The 18,724-nt window shown below is 56.1% G+C and overlaps 1 protein-coding gene and 1 long non-coding RNA gene across 3 annotated transcripts in view; one reads left to right on the top strand and one right to left on the bottom strand.

The window, feature by feature from the left end:
* LOXL4 (lysyl oxidase like 4) overlaps positions 1-9,598 on the bottom strand; it is a 20,101-nt gene extending 10,503 nt beyond the window's left edge. The window contains exons 1-7 of one of the 2 annotated variants that reach the window (XM_081823683.1): positions 9,458-9,598; positions 4,781-5,086; positions 3,863-4,041; positions 2,770-2,975; positions 1,409-1,447; positions 1,044-1,263; positions 1-184 (exon numbers count right to left, since the gene is read on the bottom strand). In XM_081823683.1, coding sequence (XP_081679809.1) covers positions 1-184; positions 1,044-1,263; positions 1,409-1,447; positions 2,770-2,975; positions 3,863-4,041; positions 4,781-5,051 — 1,099 coding nt within the window. In that variant the 5' untranslated portion in view covers positions 5,052-5,086; positions 9,458-9,598. Of the gene's footprint in view, positions 185-1,043; positions 1,264-1,408; positions 1,448-2,769; positions 2,976-3,862; positions 4,042-4,780; positions 5,087-6,175; positions 8,489-9,457 lie in introns of those variants that run through there. The other variant, XM_081823684.1, reaches the window with a different exon arrangement.
* Positions 7,450-18,724, top strand: LOC145722160 (uncharacterized). The gene is made up of 4 exons (XR_014146234.1): positions 7,450-7,493; positions 8,474-8,592; positions 17,291-17,373; positions 18,497-18,724. It is a non-coding gene; the product is annotated as an uncharacterized LOC145722160 (long non-coding RNA).

Genomic DNA, 18,724 nt, shown 5'->3' with positions numbered 1-18,724 from the left:
CTTGGCCCAGCTGGGCCCCAAAGAGGGCCTCCCGAGCCGAGCCAAAGCCAAGCTGACGACACACGACGCTGGCAGAGATGAGGTTCCATCCGTGGTCACAGACCGTCCCCCACTGGTGGTTCACGAGCACCTCGACCCGGCCCTCACCCACCTGGGCCCCAGAGCGGAGGCGCACCTTCAGCTCCTGCCGGGAGAAAACTGGCTTCAGGGCAGGCGGAGGGGGAAGCGGCGGGCAAGGTGGAGCCGCCAGGGGAGGGGAGCCTGGGCCAGGCCCCTTCAAGCTGGGCGAGCCCATGCCCGGGAGTTCCAGTCCCACCTCTGACGGCTCATAGCTACTACCTCGAATTCTCCAATAAGCCGTTCTTCTCAAGCGCCCTTTCCTCGTGACAAAGACCCACCACACGAGCCACAGTGGTAACAAGGGAGCCTCAGGAGCTGGGATTCGTGGCCTTCACAACCTTCTGGCTGCCCTCTAGGGGGGTCCCTTCCTCTCGTCCAGCCCCGGCTCCTTCCTTGTCCTTGGGGGCTGAACTAGATCAGTGTTCCCAAAGGGATCCGTGAAATGATTTCAGAGCTGCACGGGGACATGGTATGAATTAAGCTGACTCACACAGTGGGGAAGTGATTTCCGTGTTAAATCTTCTCCAGTCCTTCCTATTTCCTGGAGGACGCTATCCCACTGCCGGGCTGCCGTGTCGGGAACAGCTCACCAGCACTCGCTGTGGCTTTTTATAACAGAGGGCCGGGCTTAGGTTCAGTACCTTCGGCCTCAACCGGGTGTTAGCTACGACGTAATTACTGTTTTTATTGTTACCTTCTATTCGTGGCCAGTGATGTCAGCTTTCCATTTATGGTCGGGTTATAAACGGTTCCTTTTACATAAATTCCCAGTTTCTACCATGCTACGCTTCGCGCTCCTCCTCCCAGTCTGCACCAAGGCCTCCTCGATAGGGGCGATTGGTCCCTCCGCTCCTGCCTGTCCCAGAGAGCCCCTCGCTGCCCGTGCCTCCCACCCGCTCCTGCTGACACCTGGCCGGACCCACCTCTGCCCCGGACTCCTTGTGCCCGGGCTTTGCCTTTGCAGGGCGGAAGCGGGGCCCCGCCACACAGCTGACCACAGCGTGCATGCCGCCCGGGCAGGCCGGCTGCAGCTTGCCCCGAGCTGGTGCTACCTGCACCTGGCAGTTGGCCATGTGGGGCTCTGTCCCCAGACAGTTGACCCGGTGGATCCAGAAGGAATTCTTCTGTGTCAGGCTCTTCAGCCTGGAAGACAAGGAAGACTGAAGGTGGGGAGGGGTTGAGGGAGCTCGGGAGTCAGGGAGGCCGAGGCACTGGGGAGGAGAGGGACGTGCCCTCCCCCTTCGTGCCATGCCCCTCTGCACCCTCCCCTCAGGATGCAGCTCCTCACCTAGATTTGGGGTCCTTCATCTTCAAATTCCAGACTTTCCTAGGTGAGAGAAAACAGGTGGTGGGTGGAGGGAGTGCCGAATGCCCTCCGTCCCCTGGCTCCTCATGGCTGTCCTTGAGTTTGCACGGGGATTCTGTCTGTAAACTCGGTTGCATTATTTTAATACTGAGCCTCACAGCAGCCCTCGCAACGTGATCTGCTCGCAGACACCGATGATCTCCATGTCACAGGGAGAAGAGCGGGGCCCAGCAAGGTACCTCCTCGACTAGTCCCAAACTGGGGTCTCTTCTGTACTGGATGCCCCTGAGTGGGCAGCCCCCAGCTCGCCCTCTCCCCATGCAGACGGAGGGGAGCCTCTAGGGAGTGCCCTGAGAAAAGGGACCCAGGGGAAAGGTCCTCCGGGGGCAGGTGCAAGTTGAAGGCCTTGATGGTAGGGGCTGCCCTCCCAGAGGCTGTAATCAGGGCTGCCCTCCTCAGGGGTGGTGGGCGAGTCAGCCAGGCCCAGAGGTGCAATTACCAGGCCGTGGGGAGTCAGGGGCCTGCATCCCAGTTGTCCCCAGGGATGGAGCCACGTGGCTGGTCTTCGGGAGCAGGCCCATCTAAGTCAGAGCCACTAAACTGCTTGGGGGTGGGCAGGGGGAGACCACTCAGACGGAGTGTGGGGGACGTCTCCCTTGATGAGAAACACACAGTGTTCACCAGCACCGAGCAGGTGCCATTTAGAGGCTGATGCAATCTTGTGATGGTTCGGTCACATTTTCGACAGAAGATTTTTATGTCTCCTCTCCCAAGTGCTGCCCCACCCCATGCCTCGCTCACACACAGTCAAAGCCTGGCTCGGATCAGAGTGGAGGAAGTTCCCTGCTGACTGGCTGATCGAGGCCCGGGGGCCCTACGGACGGCCCACGGGGCGTTACTGGCAGAGCTAAGACTGGAACCCAGGTGGTCTCTCCTGTGGGCCCTGCCAGAAACATCTTCAGTCAAGTCCAGTTCTTTAATCAGGGGCACGGCTTTGCATTCAGTTGTTTTCAGCTCTTTCCATACGACTAGCAGGGCGTTTCTTTTCTGTTTCTAGGTATTTCCCAGGGTCTCCCAAGTTCATCCTCACTCTCCTCGTTATTATTCTGAGAGCCCCGCAACTCGCAACTCGGGAGGTCCGCAGGGCTCGTTTCCCTCCCAGTCCCACGCCCATCTCACTACACTCTGCAAGGCCCCGCATGTCACGCGCGCACACACACACGCATCCATGTCTGTCTCACACACAGGAGAACACGTATATACTTGCACAGGTGTGCACACAATCAGCCACCGCCCCCCAACCCCACGCCCCCCACGGCCCTCCGCCCACCTGTCCTTCCTACCTGTAGTAGAGGCTGTTGACAGGTGCCTCGCTGGGGAAGCCCAGCATCCCACACACCACCTTGCTGTTGTTCCTGGTCCAGTCCTGGTCACACACCTGCCGCCAGTGGCCCTCGTACTTCACCTCCACCGCTCCCTCGGTCACCAGGCTGTGCCGCTTGGCGCTGGCGAGGATAGGCTTGAGCCGCACCTCCTCCAGCCGCCGGCCCTGCAGGGTGCATGGTCACCACGGGCCCCAGGGCTCCTGCCCTCGCTGAGCCCGCTGCAGGTCTTCACATGGGCGAGCCAGGCCTCAGAGCATTTAAAGGTCACCCCCCAATACCCGCGGGCCTCCCTGGACAGGAAACAGAGGCCCAGAGACTAGGGCTCTTGCCAAAGCCACACAGTGAGCACGAGGCAGAGCCTTGGTCTGTCTGTGCTCCTCTCTCAACTCCAGAGAGAACCAGGCAGGTCTGTGCCCTCCCTGGGATCAGGCTCGGGGGCTTTGGAGTTTGGGAGCCTTCCGCTGGGCGCAGAGGGACCTTCTCTATGCCACCTGGGGAGAGCTGAGGATGGGCACAGACCAGCTGCTTGAGACTACCAGCAGGGTCATTGGCCCAGGGGACCTTAGGTCTGGGGTGACTTAGACCATGAAGACCACCGCACCCTGGTATGCTGCATTTGTGGGCCGTGGCTAGCTGTCCTCAGGCTGGGGTTGCCCAGCAGTGGAAGGTAAGGGCCAGGATCTGCCCTGCCTGCTCCTGTTGTTTGGCTTGGGCTGTTTTTAGCTCGAGGTTGTTTGTGCCGGGAAGAGGCAGCAATTGTGGCTGGCCTTGTGGGTGAGGCAGCCCCGCACCCCCTCCTGCCTCTCATGGGGAGCAGCTTCAGCGATCCCCAGCAGGCCCAGCTTGGCCCCCCCAGCCTGCCCTGCTACAAGCTGGGCCTCTGTCCATGCACCTGTTCCAGGCCACCAACAGGAGGTGGGGCCCTGGGGGACGTTTCTCAGCCCAGTCCGCTCCCTTTCTCTTCCCTCTTCTTCCAGGCTCATCACCCAGGAGGCTCTCTGACCCGTGACTCAACCCTTGGCTCAGGCCAGGGCCTGAACAGCCTCCTTACCTGGGGCCCAAGGGCATTGGAGACCCTCTCAGAAAGATAGCCGCGCTGGCGCTGGGGATGGCACACCACCCCGATGTCCTCTGAGTGGCTGCAGTCACTGACACCCCAGCCATTGGACGTGCACTGGTCCAGGGAGCTCTCTGTGCCCATACAGTGCACATTGTCCAGCCAGATGGGTCCTGAGGGCAGGGGAAGGGTGATGCTTAGGGACAGAGAGGCATTCATGGGCTGTGCCTCCTTCCTAGGACCCCACAGTTATCAACTGTCTTCTTCCAGAGCCTGAGTAGAAAGGAGGGGTGGGGGAGAGGAGTCAGTCCTCCTGGGATCTTGGTATCTATAAACCTACCTACTGCCAGGAGGAGGTAGAATCTGTTTTTGGAAAATGCCAGGTGGGTCTAGTAATTAGATCTACCTGTCCACCCATCCACCCATCCATCCATCCATTCACTCAACATCCATCCATCCATCCATCCATCCATTCACTCAACATCCATCCATCCATCCATCCATTCACTCAACATCCATCCATCCATCCATCCATTCACTCAACATCCATCCATCCATCCATCCATTCACTCAACATCCATCCATCCATCCATCCATCCATTCACTCAACATCCATCCATCCATCCATCCATCCATCCATCCATCCACTCAACACTTGCTGAGCACCCACTGCGTGCCAGTCACTCTGTAAGAGTGGACAGGGGTGGTGGCGGCGGCGGCAGCCTCACTGCAGGCAAGAATGGGAGGGTCAGCGCAAGGGGCGCTTGTAGCTGGGGCACTCAGGAAATGCCTCACGGAGGAGGTCAGTTGAGCTGGGTATTAAAGGGTGGGCAGGAGTCTGTGGAAGCCTCAGGGAGCCCAGTGTCTGAGAGAAACCCACCATCATCCTGCTGGGTAGCACCAGGCACTCACCCTCCCCTTGGCCATACTTGGCACTGTGGGCCCAGGTCAGGGCAGTTTCAAAGCCCAGTTGGCGGCAGGCCACGGTGGCCTCCCGGAGAGCGAAGTCATCATCACACACGGTACCCCACTGGCCCTGGTACAGCACCTCCAGGCGGCCCTCCTCTGGCCTGCTCCCTGGGCCCACCAGCCGTAGCTTCACGGGGCTCAGTGACTGTAGCCTGCAAGGAGGGGCCTGCAGCAGCAGCAGAAGCAGGGAGAGGGCAGCTGGTAGGGACCACATCGTGCTGACTTCAAGGGCAGCTGGGGCCCAGGCACCTGGGAAGGAGCAAACATGATGTAGATCACCATCTCTACCCCTGACCTCGGCCTCTTCTGCTGAAGGGACAAAAGATGGCAGGGCCCCTCCACATGTGTGCGTGCTATGGGCTTGTGTGTTTGGTGGCATTGATTGAGTCTGGCCTCTGAGATTGGTCAACTGGGTTTAAACCCACCATTCATTGTTCATGGGACCTTGAGGAAGTTTAAGTTTGACCTGAGTCTCAATTTCCTCCTCTGTAAAGTGGAGGAATCCTTGTCTCAGTGTTGTTAGTGTTAAATAAAACACTGTATTATAAAGTGCTCAGCGCAGGCTACCACACAGCACTCAGTAAATAGCTCATCTTGATATAGTCCTGTATGTAGGTAGAGGGGGTAGCCTAGCCTCTGAGTGATAGGAGAGCCCCCAGGGTGCCCTCAGGTCCAGAAAAACTACCCCAGGGGCATCGCTCTTGCCTTTCTTTAGATGTCCCTGGCCACCCTCCCCATAGGAGGCACATGGAACGCTGGGAGTGAAAAAAGTCATTTGAGGGGAGTCTAGGCCTCCACCCCTCATTTGCTGTGTGGCTTGGGCAAGTCTCTTAAACTCTCTAGATCCTAACTCCTTATTTCTAAAGTGAGGAAATTGAACCAAAAATGGTCTAATATCTCCTCCAGCTCAGATAGTCTATGCTATCTTCAAGCTCGGAGTCCATCTAGGCCCGTGATTCAACAAACATGTTTGGAATACTTGCCTCCTGCCAACTATTAGGCCAGGTGCCAAGCCACGGAAGTGAGGACACCAAACACTAGGCCCTGCTCTCCTGAAGCTCTGAGAAGCACTACTTAAGCTGGGCCTTGCTGGGTGGGCAAAGGGGTATTCCATGGAGAGAGGACGGGGTGGGTAAAGGAGGCAAGAGGCGAGTCTGTGCAGGGGCAGAAAGTATCCTCTCTTTCCCCTGTACCGCAGTGGAGGAGGATGAGGGGGGGCGAAAGTGGAGGCACGGGCTGGGGCCAGATAATTGGGGCCTTGTGCACCTGCGGAGGGTTTGCTCTTCATCCTGTAGGAGGCTAGGGGCCATGGGAGGGTTTTAGGCAGTGAGCACACACCAGAGAGAGGGCTCCTGTCTCCAGGAGGCTGTCATCAGCTGCTCTTTGGGTCCTTAGAGGGGGATGAAGTTAAGGGCTGGTGTTCTCCCCCTCACACCTTAGCAGCCTTGGTCTTGGAACAGGGTGGGGGAGAAGCATGGGGGGGAGAGGTCATGCTGGTGAGGGCTGCCAGAGGGTCTGCAGCCCCCAGTGCTGAAGGTCCTCCACTGCCTGGCTCTGCAGCCAGTGAGGAGCTGAGATCGGCCTGGAACACGATGGAGAAAGTTGGGTCCTGACTTCCTGTTCCATGCTGGAGTCTTAAGAGAGCTCGTTCTGGGGAGACCCCATCTTCCATGGCCACTGCTGCCCCCGGGGGACTGTGTAGCTGGTCAGTCTCAGTAGGGAGGATCTCCCAGGGCCCCCTTTCCCACAGATGGTACCTGGCTGGGAATCAGTCCTATTCCTTCCTGCACACAGCCCCACCCCCTCTGGCCACCAATCCTCCGGCTTTGGTGGGCCCAGGGCTGGCTGGAGGGGCTCCTAGACGGACACTAGATGGGCTCAGGACTGATGCTCCACGGGGGTGGCGACTCTGTGTCGTGCCCCCAGTGCCCAGAAGAGTGCCAGGAAGGTCCGTAGGTGGCCCCAGGAAATAGCGGCGGTTGCACGGCGGCGAGAGGCATTGCAACGTGCTTAAGGGTCCAGACTGGGAGTCAGACTGCCTGAGTTCTCACTCCACTTCCAACACTGAGTGTCTGGGTAGTCTTGGGCAGGTGATTTCATAGCTCAGTGCCACAGTTTCGCCTCTGTGAAACGGGGATACTAAATAGCACCGGCCTCATAGGATTCTTGTGAAGCTTCGATGAACGGATGCACGCTGAACCCTGAGAGTTCAGCTCTCCCTGACAGTTAACTCTCATGACAGCAGCTTAACAGCCACTATGGAGCCCCTGGGCTGGGGTGGCCCAGCCCCTCTTGGATAAAGAAGGAATGGAGGCCATATCTGAACTCAAGAGCAAGTCCCCGGTACCCTTCTTTGCGACAGCCTCCGGATTTGCCTCCTTTCCCTCTGAGCCCAGGTTCTCCGGGTTCCCCGCCCTGGGGCCGGGTGTTGCGGGCCGAAGTCTCTTCCCACCGTGATCCCTCCTGCACTTCCTTTCCAGACTTAAACACTGTTTTCTTTCTGTGACTCTCCGCTCTGAAACCTGTGGGGGCTCCTGACTGGCTGTCACCAGGAGCGGCGTGTGCTCTGCTGCTTGGGGCGTGCCGTTCCCTCCTCTCTGCCCCGCTAAGGACGAGGTGGACTGCTAGGGACTGAGGCAAACTGAAGTCACCATGGGTAGGGACCATCCCCAGGTGACAAGGGAGAAAGGATTGGGTTCAGGGCCCTCCAGCTGCTAGGACCCAGTGGTCACATTGAGTCTGACTTGAGAGATGACCCCGCCCCCCACCCTGGCCCCCATCCCCCAGGAGTCAGGAGGCTCCTTGCTCTGCCACCAAATCGTTATGTGACTTGAGTCAGGGGCTTTCCTCTCTCTGAGACTCAGGTGCAACAGCTATAAAATGAGGGGGTGGCACTAGGGGTCCTGCTCTCTATGACAGCTGTGATGGGCCCTGGGGTGGGCTGATGTCCCACAGCACCCTGGAGGTCTCATTGGAGGCTGTGCATAGTCCCGGGCCTGCCTGGAGGCTGGGGTGGCCTTCTGTGCAGGACCCTGGGATCTGGGTGAGGGCAGCTCCCTCCCATGAGAGCTGCCTGGGGAGGGGGGGGTGGCAGCAGGAACTGAGAGTCAGAAGTGGGGGCAGGGCCCCTCTTCCCAGCCTGCCTGCCACTGCAGGGCCCACTGTAGCTTCTGCTCACCCCAAACTTGCCTTCTCGCCATTCCCCAAACATATCCATCCATTCTCTGCTTCCACATCCCGACCTCTTCTCTCACTGCTGCATCTACTTGGAGTACCCTTTCCCTCTATGTCAGATTGGCAAATCCCTACAGATCTTCCAACACCCAGCTTACATGCTCCCCCCTCCACTAAGCCCTCCCAGCCGCCCCCCACCCTCAGCACTCCCAGTTTGCTCGCTGTCTCCACACCCAGCCTCCACAGCATCTCCCCAAAACTATTCTGCCAGTGCCCAGCACGGGGAAGACCACCCGGCTGAGAAGCCTCCCTTAGAGAAGGAAACAGCTTCAAAAGTGGCAGTTCTCTTCACAAGCGGGGAGAAGGGGACAGGGTAGGGAAAGAAAGGTGGGGGAGTAGTTAATAATTCATTATTATAATACATTTAAAACTATTTATGGAGTACTTATCTCTACTTTATAGGTGAGAAGCTGAGGTCCAGAGAAGCTAAATAACTTGCCCAGCCAGGATTCAAAGCCAGGTAGCCTGGTTCCAGAAGCCAGGCTCTCAGCCATGGGGGAGCCAGACGCTGGAGGAGGAAGGTAGGAGGAAGGGAGGCAGGGGGATGAATGAAATTCCACCCTGCAGCTGGCTGATAGATGACCCGGCCGTGGTGTGAGGGCACTGGGGTTGGTGCCAACACTGAGTGCAACCGAGTGACAGATCCAGGATCCTGCCAGCTTGACGCAGAGAGGCACCTGCTCAGGTGCTACCAGGGGATTCTGGCACCTGGCCTGACCTGGCCCCCCTAGAGAGGGCTGGAAATGCCCAAGGATATTCGGGAGAGAACATGGTAGGTGGGGGGTGCTGCCCTAGTGGGTATCAGCCTCTGGATCACTTGAAGAAGCCCCTTCTCTCTAGCTCTTTGGGGGATGGGGTCCCTCCCTGGGACCACTAATTATGGTGACCTGAAGTAGTGCCAGCAAATGGCTTTGAGCTCTACCTGGCCAAGAAACACTGAGGTTGAAGCCCTCTGCCCACCCTCGGTCCTCTGCCTCCCCACTCCCCAGCATAATCGGTTCTGATTTATTGAATTGGAGAGCCTGGTTCCACCCTGCCTCTCTGTCCCCCAAGTCACAAGAGTGACATCTGAACCCACCTTGCCCCTTCCCTTGCTTCTCCCTCGGTGAGGGCAGAGAAGTGGTTACACACAGGGTGTTCACAAACAAGACACGCAGGCACCCCGGGCGGGCTTTGGGCCAAGCTCCCTAATTTGGTCACTTCCACTGGAAGCAGGTTGGTGAGCGACTAGGAGGCTAGGCCATCTGTCCATGGGACCCCCATCCTTCCCAGCCCCCAGCCTTCAGGAGCCTTCAGAGGCTGGCTGCCCCACAGAGAGCCAGAGTGGGACAGACAGACAGGACAGCGAGAGACAGACCCGTGGCCAGGGGCCAGGCGGGGGCTCACCAGCTGGAGCACGGACGGTACGGTCGGGCAGGGGCCGGACGCTGCGGCCGAGCAGCGCTGACGGGCCTCCCGGGGCACCCTGGGGCCCTTTTATCCGGCTGCGTCCCGCGCGGGCGCCCCCCGTCCCGCCGCCCCGCCGCCCCGCCGCCCGCGGAGGAGGCCCCGCAGGCCCCGCCCCCGGGCGGACCCGGTCGAGGCGGGCGCCCAGCCCGGCCCGGCCCGCTCGGCCCCTCCGCCCTGAGCCCCGGCCCGGGAGCGCGCGTCCACCCGCCTTCCGGCCCTGCCCGGGAAGTCCTGGGGTCGCGAGGTGCGGGGGCGGCGGGGGGCCGGCAGGGGTCAGCTGGTTCCCGAGGAGGAAACTGGCGCTGCAGCGGGAGGGACTGTGGGAGGATCGGAGTCCCCGTGAGAGGCGGCGGCGCGGCGCCAGCGGGCTGCGTTTGCCTGGGGTGCCTGTGGCCTCGGGAGTCCCTGTCCCACGCGCAGTGTCCTTCTCTGCGAAACCGGGTGACCTGCCCACCCCCGAGAGTACCCCCCCCTCTCCACCCCCCCGCCATTCAGTGAGGCCCAGAGCGCAGTATCCTTCCCACGGGACCCCCTCACTATCATAGGGGCCACCAGACTGACTCCCTTGGGGGCAGGGGCGGCGACGGGAGAGTGGGGGCTCAGTTCAAATGAGGTCGGGAGGGTGTGGTGCAGGTGTGCTCTCTTTGGAGTAACAGGCGGCCCTCGCCATGGCCCTGGTCCCTGAAATGTATTGAGTACTTGTGAGCGGGAGGTCTCTGGTCTGCCCATTGCACAGTTGGGAACATTGAGCCCCAAGAGATAGGGCTGACTTGCTTCCCCCAGTAATAAACAGTAAATGGAAGAACTTAAGTCCTTCTCTACAACTTACACAGTTGAAAGAGGCTGTCCTGGACCTTGACAGGCCCATGGGGGGAGGGTATGTGTAGAGGGTGGGTTGGGGGTGGGGGAATATGGAATAAAACAAAAGTAGAAAAGGCTGAAAGAGGGGAGGCCCAATCAGCTTAGCTGAATTCCTAGGCGCAGGAATCCCAGCCCCTCTCCTCCAAATTCTTTCCCATAATCCTGGTCCTTCCAGGTGCCTCAGTGTCCCCCATCTGTAAAATGGGCAGAGAATTCCAGCCTCCCAACTTCCTCCCTAGGTCCAGATCAGCACAGCCTGGTTCCCCTACTTCCCCAACCTTGCCTGAGTGTCCTTCCAAAGGCTCACTCATTCAGCAAATCTTTATTGATTTTCTCCTCCTTGCTAGACAGGATGCTGGAGTTCTAGACACTGCGGGGGTGGGAGGGGGCCTTTCCAGTCTGGTTGTGGAGGCAGACGTGTAAGCAAAGACCACCCCAAGGCACAAGGCAGAATGTGATAAGGGCTAGGATGGCAAGGTGGACCTTTCTGACCCCTGGGGGACAGCCAGGTCACACTGACCCGGCTGCTGGAGGACTACTGTCCGCCCTGGCCACTCATGTCCCAGATGTCCCTCCAGTGCCCCCGCCCCGCCCCAACAGGGTCCAGAGCATTCCCGGCGTGAATCAACAGGAAAGAATGCTCCCAGCCTTGGGTCAGCGGCAGCAGCCCAGCCCCACCCATGGGGACAGTGAGGCAGCTGTGGGCTGGGGTGCCAGGTATGCCTCGGCCCCCTCCCCATGCCCAGCCACTTCTCATGCTGAGCCAGGAACAACACGGAGGACTCCGCCTGCTGCCAATCACACACCCAGGCCTGACTGCGCAGAACTAAAAATACCCTGGAGGCTGGCCCCAGCTAGAGCCCAGGGAATGAATGGATGTGTTGCCCCCAAGTCCGTTGACCTACAAGACACTGGGCAGGGGCTGAGGCTAGGGAGCAGTGGAAGGAGAAATCTCCCAGGGGGGTTACGGTGAGGCTCTCTTATTGAAATTGAGGGGCTTGGATCCCAGGCCCAGCCCTATGGCTTACTAGTGGTGAGATTTTCTCCGCTGAGTGGCCGTCTCCTCACTCTTAAATTCGATTGTTGTGGGGGTCAAATGGGACAATTCAGTTCATCTCAATAAGCTTTGACTTGAAGGAGACTGCCTGCTTCCTCCTTCGTGCCTGACTGTGTTCACAGCCGCAGCCAAGGACCTCTTGATACACAGGTCTGTGTCTGCCTCGACTCTGGGGAGACTCTGGAACTTCTCATTTATCTCTAAACCCAGATTCCATCACAGGGCTTGGTGCATGGCAAGTGCTCAGTGTGTGCTGCAGATGGAGTAAATGGGCCCGCTTCGTGCTGGTGCTTGAGCTAGAGCCGGGTGGTGTTGGGAGGACACAAACAAGCCAGATGTGATCCCTGTCCTCAAGGAATTTGCAGGGTGGTGGGGGAGACAGACTCACAATCAGCCAAGGGATGAGGCATTGTCAGCATCATCCTAACGGCGAGCAGGTGCGGTGCGGTTGCTCTATGTATCATCTCATTTAATTCTCTTAAAATCCCTGTGGACAACCCTTTCATCACCCTCCTTTACAGATGATGAAACTGGGGCACAGAGAGGTTAAGGGATTTGGCCAGAATCACACACCCATTATCTGCAGAGAGTAGCAAGTGGTGAACTGCTGCAGAAGCACAGTTAGCTCTGGGCTCTGGGCTCCGGGTATGGTGGGCAGAGGGTGGGGAAGGGGGATAGGGGGGAGAATGAGGATTGAAGGCTTCATGGAGGATGGATAAACCTGCTTGCTGCTACGATAACGCCTCATCTGTTGGCTGCTTGGGGGTCTGTCTCTCCCACCACTCTGCAAATTCACTAAGTGGAGAGATGGGAAAGTGGGGTGGTCATGAATAAAGCCTTGGAAGCCATGGAGCCCTGGGCAGGTGTCAGCAGCTATCCCATGTGTCCTCCCCCAGGCCCCCAGGGCCCAGGGCATAAGCATCACCATCTGACCCCCCCACCAGGGTGAGGAGCTGAGAGGTTGAGAAGTAGCTGAGTCTCTTCCCCATGAGGTGTTCCTCAAACCCGCCCAAATCAGGGCCTGTGCTTTCCTTCCAAATGGGAAGGCCGAGATCTGCAGAAAGCCGTGTCCTGGGATGTTGCCAGCAACTCCCCGCCCTGGGGTGGGGTGGGGGCTGGCTGGAGTACCCAGTGCCATGGCTGCTGGGCAAGCTTTCCTCCTCCGCGGCCGTCAAGGCTCATTCTGGCCCCACCTCCTTGGAGACTCGTTATGGAGGAAACTGTGCAGTTAGGAATCAGGGGGCCCAGCCCCGGGTACAGGCTCCTGCATCCATTTGTCCTGCCTTTGTACCCCTGCCCTCTGACATCCAACGGCCAAACTGCTCTCCTCTCTTCCCGCATCTTGGCTGTCCCTGACTTCAGTGAATCCTGAGCAGGTTGATCTTGTCATGCCTTAGCTCAAGAATCCTCAGTGGCTCACTGTTGCCCATAGGATATGGAGAATCCACTGCTGTTCCTCCCATTCCCTGTCCTTCTTCCCTCTTCTGACTTCATTTCTTATATTCTCCCTGTCCTTTAGGCCTCAGTCTGATCCCAGCTCCTCTATGAATTCTCCCACAAAAGCTTACATGAATGCTCTCAAAGTACCAGGTCCTGGAGGAGTCACGGAGCTGAAGCAGACACTCTTCTGTCCTCAGTTGTGCACCAGCCTGGTGGGAACTGACTCACAGATGTGGCGGCGATGGACAGTAGGCCGGGGTGACAGAAGGCAGGACACAGGGAGGGGAACTGACCATTTTGACACAGGACCTTTTGCTAGGAGCTGTTAAACCAGGCGCAGGGCTTTTGTTCCAAGGGGAGGGGGGGAGCTGAGGGGATTTTGAGAAGTCTCAGGGGGTGGGGAGGTGAGGAGGAGGATTAGCAGGGGTGGGCTGCCGGGGGAGAGGCTAGCTGGGAGGTGCTTCCTGGGGAGAGAGAGAGATGCGCTGGCCGCAGGAGGGAGAGGACGTTTGGGGGAAGACAGAGCTGCTTAAAGAGAAATTTTAGGAAGTTTTGCTTTGTGATCTGCCATGTCACTGTCCCCCTTGTTCCTCTGAAAGCTTCGGAAAAAATTGCCATTACTTGATAACATTTGGGGTTGGACAGGCCCACCTCAACATGGGCAGGGCCTGGGCACGAGCCAAAGAGGGTCTCATATCGTATGTCTAGGAGTTAAAAATCAAACTGACTCATTGTTAAATAAAGCATGGTCTATCTTCCTGCCTTGACAAATAATACCTTTGGAAAGACTTGGCAGGTCAGATTTGAATCCAGAGCTTTCTACTCCTTAGAGTTGTGTGTGAAATATGGTATTATGGGAAGCATCCACCCCTGTCCCCGAGCCCCAGTGTGGCACACCTCCTTCCTCTCCCGCCCTCTGCCCCATCCCACACAGCAAGGGACCTCCTGCTGACCTTCTGCACACAGGAGGCTCTGTCCAGACCCACACAGCAGCTGCCCTTGGCTGCCCCGGGCCTGTGCGCACAGCCTGGAGGTGCAGTCTGCACTCAGGAGGAAGGGCTGGAAGCAGGCTTGGCTTCTTGGGCCCCAGGAACTCCTTGAGCTCAGATGTGGAAGTGGGATGGGGGCTCCAGTGGGCACATCCCCTTGGCCCTGTGAACTCTGTGCCCTGCGGAGACGGGTGCAGATGGACAAGGGCTGCGGGGATGCCCTCCGATGCATGGAGGGCAAGAGCAGGGGGCGGTTGCTCAGGGCTGAGGACGGCTATGTGCGTGGGGTGGGGGGCCAGGAGGTGCCACATGGAGATGGCAGTGTGGCTTAGAGGTGGGCCCTGGGGGTGGAGGTGGGGTGCCTAGTCACTCGTGGGGTGTTTAGAGAGCTGTGGGCCAGGCCGCCCCAGAGCCAGGTGCGGCCTCACCTCACCTCGGCAGGTGGGGGGCACTGAAGCTTTCTGAGGAGGGGCAAGGGGTGAGGGTGGGTTTGATTAGAGCCGGCTGTAGGAATCTTAATCTTCACTGGTGCTTTCTTGAGCTGGTATTTAACTCTTCACAGATTCATACCTTTGGTGGGGGGTGGGGGTAGGGGGCTGGGAAGGGGTGCTCTGGGCGGGGGACAGAGAGGATCATAATAACGCACAAGCTGCTGAAAGGCAGAGAACCTGACTTAGGCTCCCCCCGTTTCCACCTCGGCCCTTGGGATCCCCAGCTCAAAGGCCCTGACTTCCCACAGATGTTTGGGCATCCAATTTGATTTGATACCAATAGCTTCACACGCACCTCTGCCCCCAGCCTGTTTCGGCCCCGCTCCCCCAGATACAGGCTCGCCCCGCTCCCCCAGATACAGGCTCGCACCTCATTACCCCACTTCTCATATTGAAGTCCTCGCCTGAGGGGGGTCATCAACCAGCATCCTCCCCATCATCAGCTCCCCACTCCCTCCAGGGCCTCCCGTCCCTCTTCACCCCCTCTCGTTCGTTCTCTCCCCACCTCCTGCTCTCAGCACATGTCCTAGCTCTTCTCTAGTTCCCTTGAGAATCTCTCCCCTCCCATTTTCTCTCTTTTCCCCTCCAGTGCCACCTGCGAACCCCCACTTTCCCTGTCCCAGCAGCTAACTCTGGTGGGGCCGGGTCGCACTTCTATTCAGGTAAATTAAAGTCATAAGTTCTGGGTGAAATGAGACGGGATGAAGACTCAGTGCCACAGCCCCGAAGCCTCCGAGGCCCCTTCAGAAGCTCCCAGAAGTCTGTGCTGACCTTCTCACCCGCCTGTAATTGAACACCTTTGTCCTCAGGCAATACCAGACAAGTTAAATTAAAAAACATTTCTTATTCCAAGCTGCTTTCCTGGATTTTTCCGGTAACTGCACTGCTTCTCCCAGTTTCTTGTGGCACATGAGGGTAGTAGGCTTCAATGGGCTAGCCTGGGGACCTCGAAGCCTGTGCATCTCCCCTAGCCAGGGGGTCCCGCCTCTTCTTAGCCTCCTGGGGAAGATCGTTGACCAATTTGGGGGCAGAGCCAGACTGAAGACCTGTGTTAGGAGCCACTCTTAGCCCCGGATCAACCGTTTGTGAATTGTCTCTGGGATTCATTGAGGCAGTGAGTTCAGGAGCAGAGCTATTGATTTAAGAGAGATACACGTGACCTAAACACAGTCTTGTATTCTCTTGCATCTGAGTTTGTTGATCTAGAACTTTGCAAATATTTTCAAGGTTCTTTGTGAGGAATTTGTTCTCTGGATCTGGCTAGAATGTAAGATCGGTCAAGGCTGGGACTGACAGACCCCAAAGGGTTAATTTTCCTGTAACCAAGGCTCAGCTTCCAGGAACCAGGAGGTGGCAGCAAGGAACTGTCTTGGTGGAGAATTCCCCTGACCTGGCCTGCCAGGGAGGGTGGGGGTGGGAACCTGCCAGGACAGAGGTCAAGGGAAGTCCCTGGATGAAGCAGGAGCTGAGCCAAAGACCAGGGCCAGAGTCCTGGAGGTGAGGTGAGGTGAGGAACCATTGGCATTAAAGGCCACCCCAGGAGTGAGGATGGGGGGTGCAGGGGAGAAAGAAAAGCCCCACCAGAAGGCAGGGCTGATCGATGGGCCTATTCAGACAACAGCAGACAGAACAAGAGGCCAGCCTGGAAATGTCCCACTTCAGCCCAGCATTTCTTGGACCGTGGTCCTAGACCAGCAGCATCAGCATCCGCTGGAAGCCTGTTAGAAATGCCAGTTATCAGGCGTCACCTCAGACCAGAAACTCTGGGGATGGGGCCTAACACCTGTGTTTCAACATGTCCTCCAGATAATTCTAATGCCTGCTAACATTTGAGAACCCCTTCTCTAGACGATACTGTTGGAAAATGTTTGCGTTGACAAAGTCTAGAGGCCTGTGGATGCCTTTTTCCTTACAGTCCCAGACATGCCTGGTGGGCTCAACCCTCTGGGGATCCTCTTGTGTTATGAGGAGCCTCCTCCACATATGATGAGCTGAGTTTTGGGGGGATCACAGTCTTTGACATCCCAGTTATTCCCAAATGGATTTTCAATCCCTTCCTGCCATATTTTCTGTCCTATGTAGAGCTCTACAAGGACCTCCATGTCCCTAAGGAGAGCATTGTTGGGGTGGTGGTGGAAGGGTTCCTCACTATTGTTCTCAGGGGCCCTACCCCATGCTGGGCCAGGGGTAGGAGGTCAGGCCAACATCGAGATTCTGGCAGGATCTTCCTGCATGACAGAAATTTCACCATCTATTCAATACCACAAGATCTATGCCATTGTGAACATCAGCCTGAAGTCTGAGATCTTCCAGGAGACCAGTTGGTCAACCGGCTCCGGGCAGGCAAAAGGGACCCAGAGCTGATTCCAGAGACCCTCTCCTTCTTCCTGGAGCTGGTCCTGGCTTTCATAATTCACAGTACATCTTGAGTTGCAGGGATAATTTTTCATCCTGGACCATTCTGGACACACCAGCGGCTCAAGAAGAGTTAAACAGCTACAAGGTTGTTAATTTGTTCACAAAGGAAACGGCCCAGAAAGGACAAGAAAAGCTTCATTTCCTAGCCATTAACTGAAAACCACTTTTCTTAGGACAGCTTGACCTCTAAAGTGTGACTGAACTAGCCAGAAAAAAAATGTAGATAAACCATGTCTCCTTTTAGCATTGAGTGCTAGTAAACAAAGCGGGAGAGAAGGAATTCCACCAAGATATCAGCAGAAACTTAATTTCTTAGGGGAAATAATTTCCTCTCCTCATTAGCAATTAATGAGCATAAGCTCCTGCCCACCAGCACTCTGAATTACTGTTGCTGCGGTGAGGTGGTGTGAAGATGCAGTGCCTTGTGCCTTTGGCAGGGATTTGTAAACCCGAGCTAATAGGTGAATGCGTCTCATTCAAGGGGGGGTGTTATCTTGTACTTAATATCGGGCAGGGATCCGTCATATTTGTACAGAGAACACTTTGCTATGCTTGGTGAGGATGCAAAGAGATAAAGACCCAGTGCCTACCCTCAAGGTAAGTCACATAATTCATGAATTATATTTATATCATTATATGAATTACATCAGCCAGTGAATCTGTTTATGTAGATAAGATCATTCATTTACTTGTTCATTCCACAGATGTTTATTGAGCACCTATTATTTAATGTAGCTGCTTTGGGAAATCTAGAAAAGTAAATATAACCCAAGTTTCCCAGGCTCTTCATGCTACTGGGGTCATACAAATGGGAAAGGTCACATTTTCTGGGTTCTTGTCTCTATTACTAAAAGAGTACTTCCAGCACCCCCTCCCCCCGCCCCCAACCAAATTCTCACCCAGTTCACATCTAGGAGTTTTCAGTGGGTGGTCAACATGCTCTCATAAACCAGGCTATTAATTAGGGTTAGATTGCAGCGTCTTCCTTAATCTTCCACACTAGCTTTGCACCCTCCCCTTCCCCGCCATTGATGTCCATTATCTGAGAAGCTTCTTGAAAAACTTTTCAAGTATTCATGGCTAGTGCTCACTGGGAAAAATGCTGAGATCCAAGCCAGAGGGATTAGCTCTTGATGCTTCTAAAGCTGCCACCTCTCAAGGCACAGAATGGTTCCACTTTCCCTCAGAAGTGAGGAGAATGCCTTCCTGCCCTCCACACCCGCAGTTCTGTGCTGTGTCACCTGAACTCTGGTCTGTTTCACTGGCCTACAGTCTACCTTTTCACCAGTAACATGCTGTGTTGATTGTTACAGCTTTATAATAATTCTAAGATAGTATGAGTCCTCCAACTTTGTTCTTTTTCAAAACTGTTTTGGTTTATTCTAGTTCCTTTGCCTTTCTACATACATTTTAGAATCAGCTTGTCAATTTCTACCAAAGAGCCCACTAGAATTTTGATTGGAATTGCACTGAATTTATACATCAGTTTGAGAAGAAGTGATATTTTAAGAAAATTGTGCCTTCTAATACATGAACACAATATAGTTCTCCATTCCTTGTTGATTTCTTTAATTAATGATTTGTAGTTTTTGGCCTAAAGATCTCAAATATGACATATTGTTGTTGGATTTATGCCTAAGTATTCCATATTTTGCTGATATTATAAATGACAAACATTTTATTTATTTATTTTTCAAGATTTTATTTATTTTTCAGAGAGAGAGAGAGAGAGCACAAGCAGCAGGTGTGGCAGGCAGAGGGAGAAGCAAGCTCCCTGCTTAGCAGGGAGCCCGGTGCAAGACTCCACTCCAGGACCCTGGGATCATGACCTGAGCCGAAGGCAGCGGCTTACCCAACTGAGCCACCCAGGCGTCCTGGCACTTAAGCATTATAAATTTTCAATTGATCATCACAAGTAAATAAAAATACAATCATTTTTTAGCATTGA

The sequence above is a fragment of the Leptonychotes weddellii genome, chromosome 6 (assembly GCF_054177405.1).
Source record: "Leptonychotes weddellii isolate Sample4059 chromosome 6, ASM5417740v2, whole genome shotgun sequence".
Lineage (NCBI taxonomy): Eukaryota > Metazoa > Chordata > Mammalia > Carnivora > Phocidae > Leptonychotes > Leptonychotes weddellii.
Note: the sequence above shows the minus strand (reverse complement) of the source record. Positions and strands in the feature narration are given on the sequence as shown.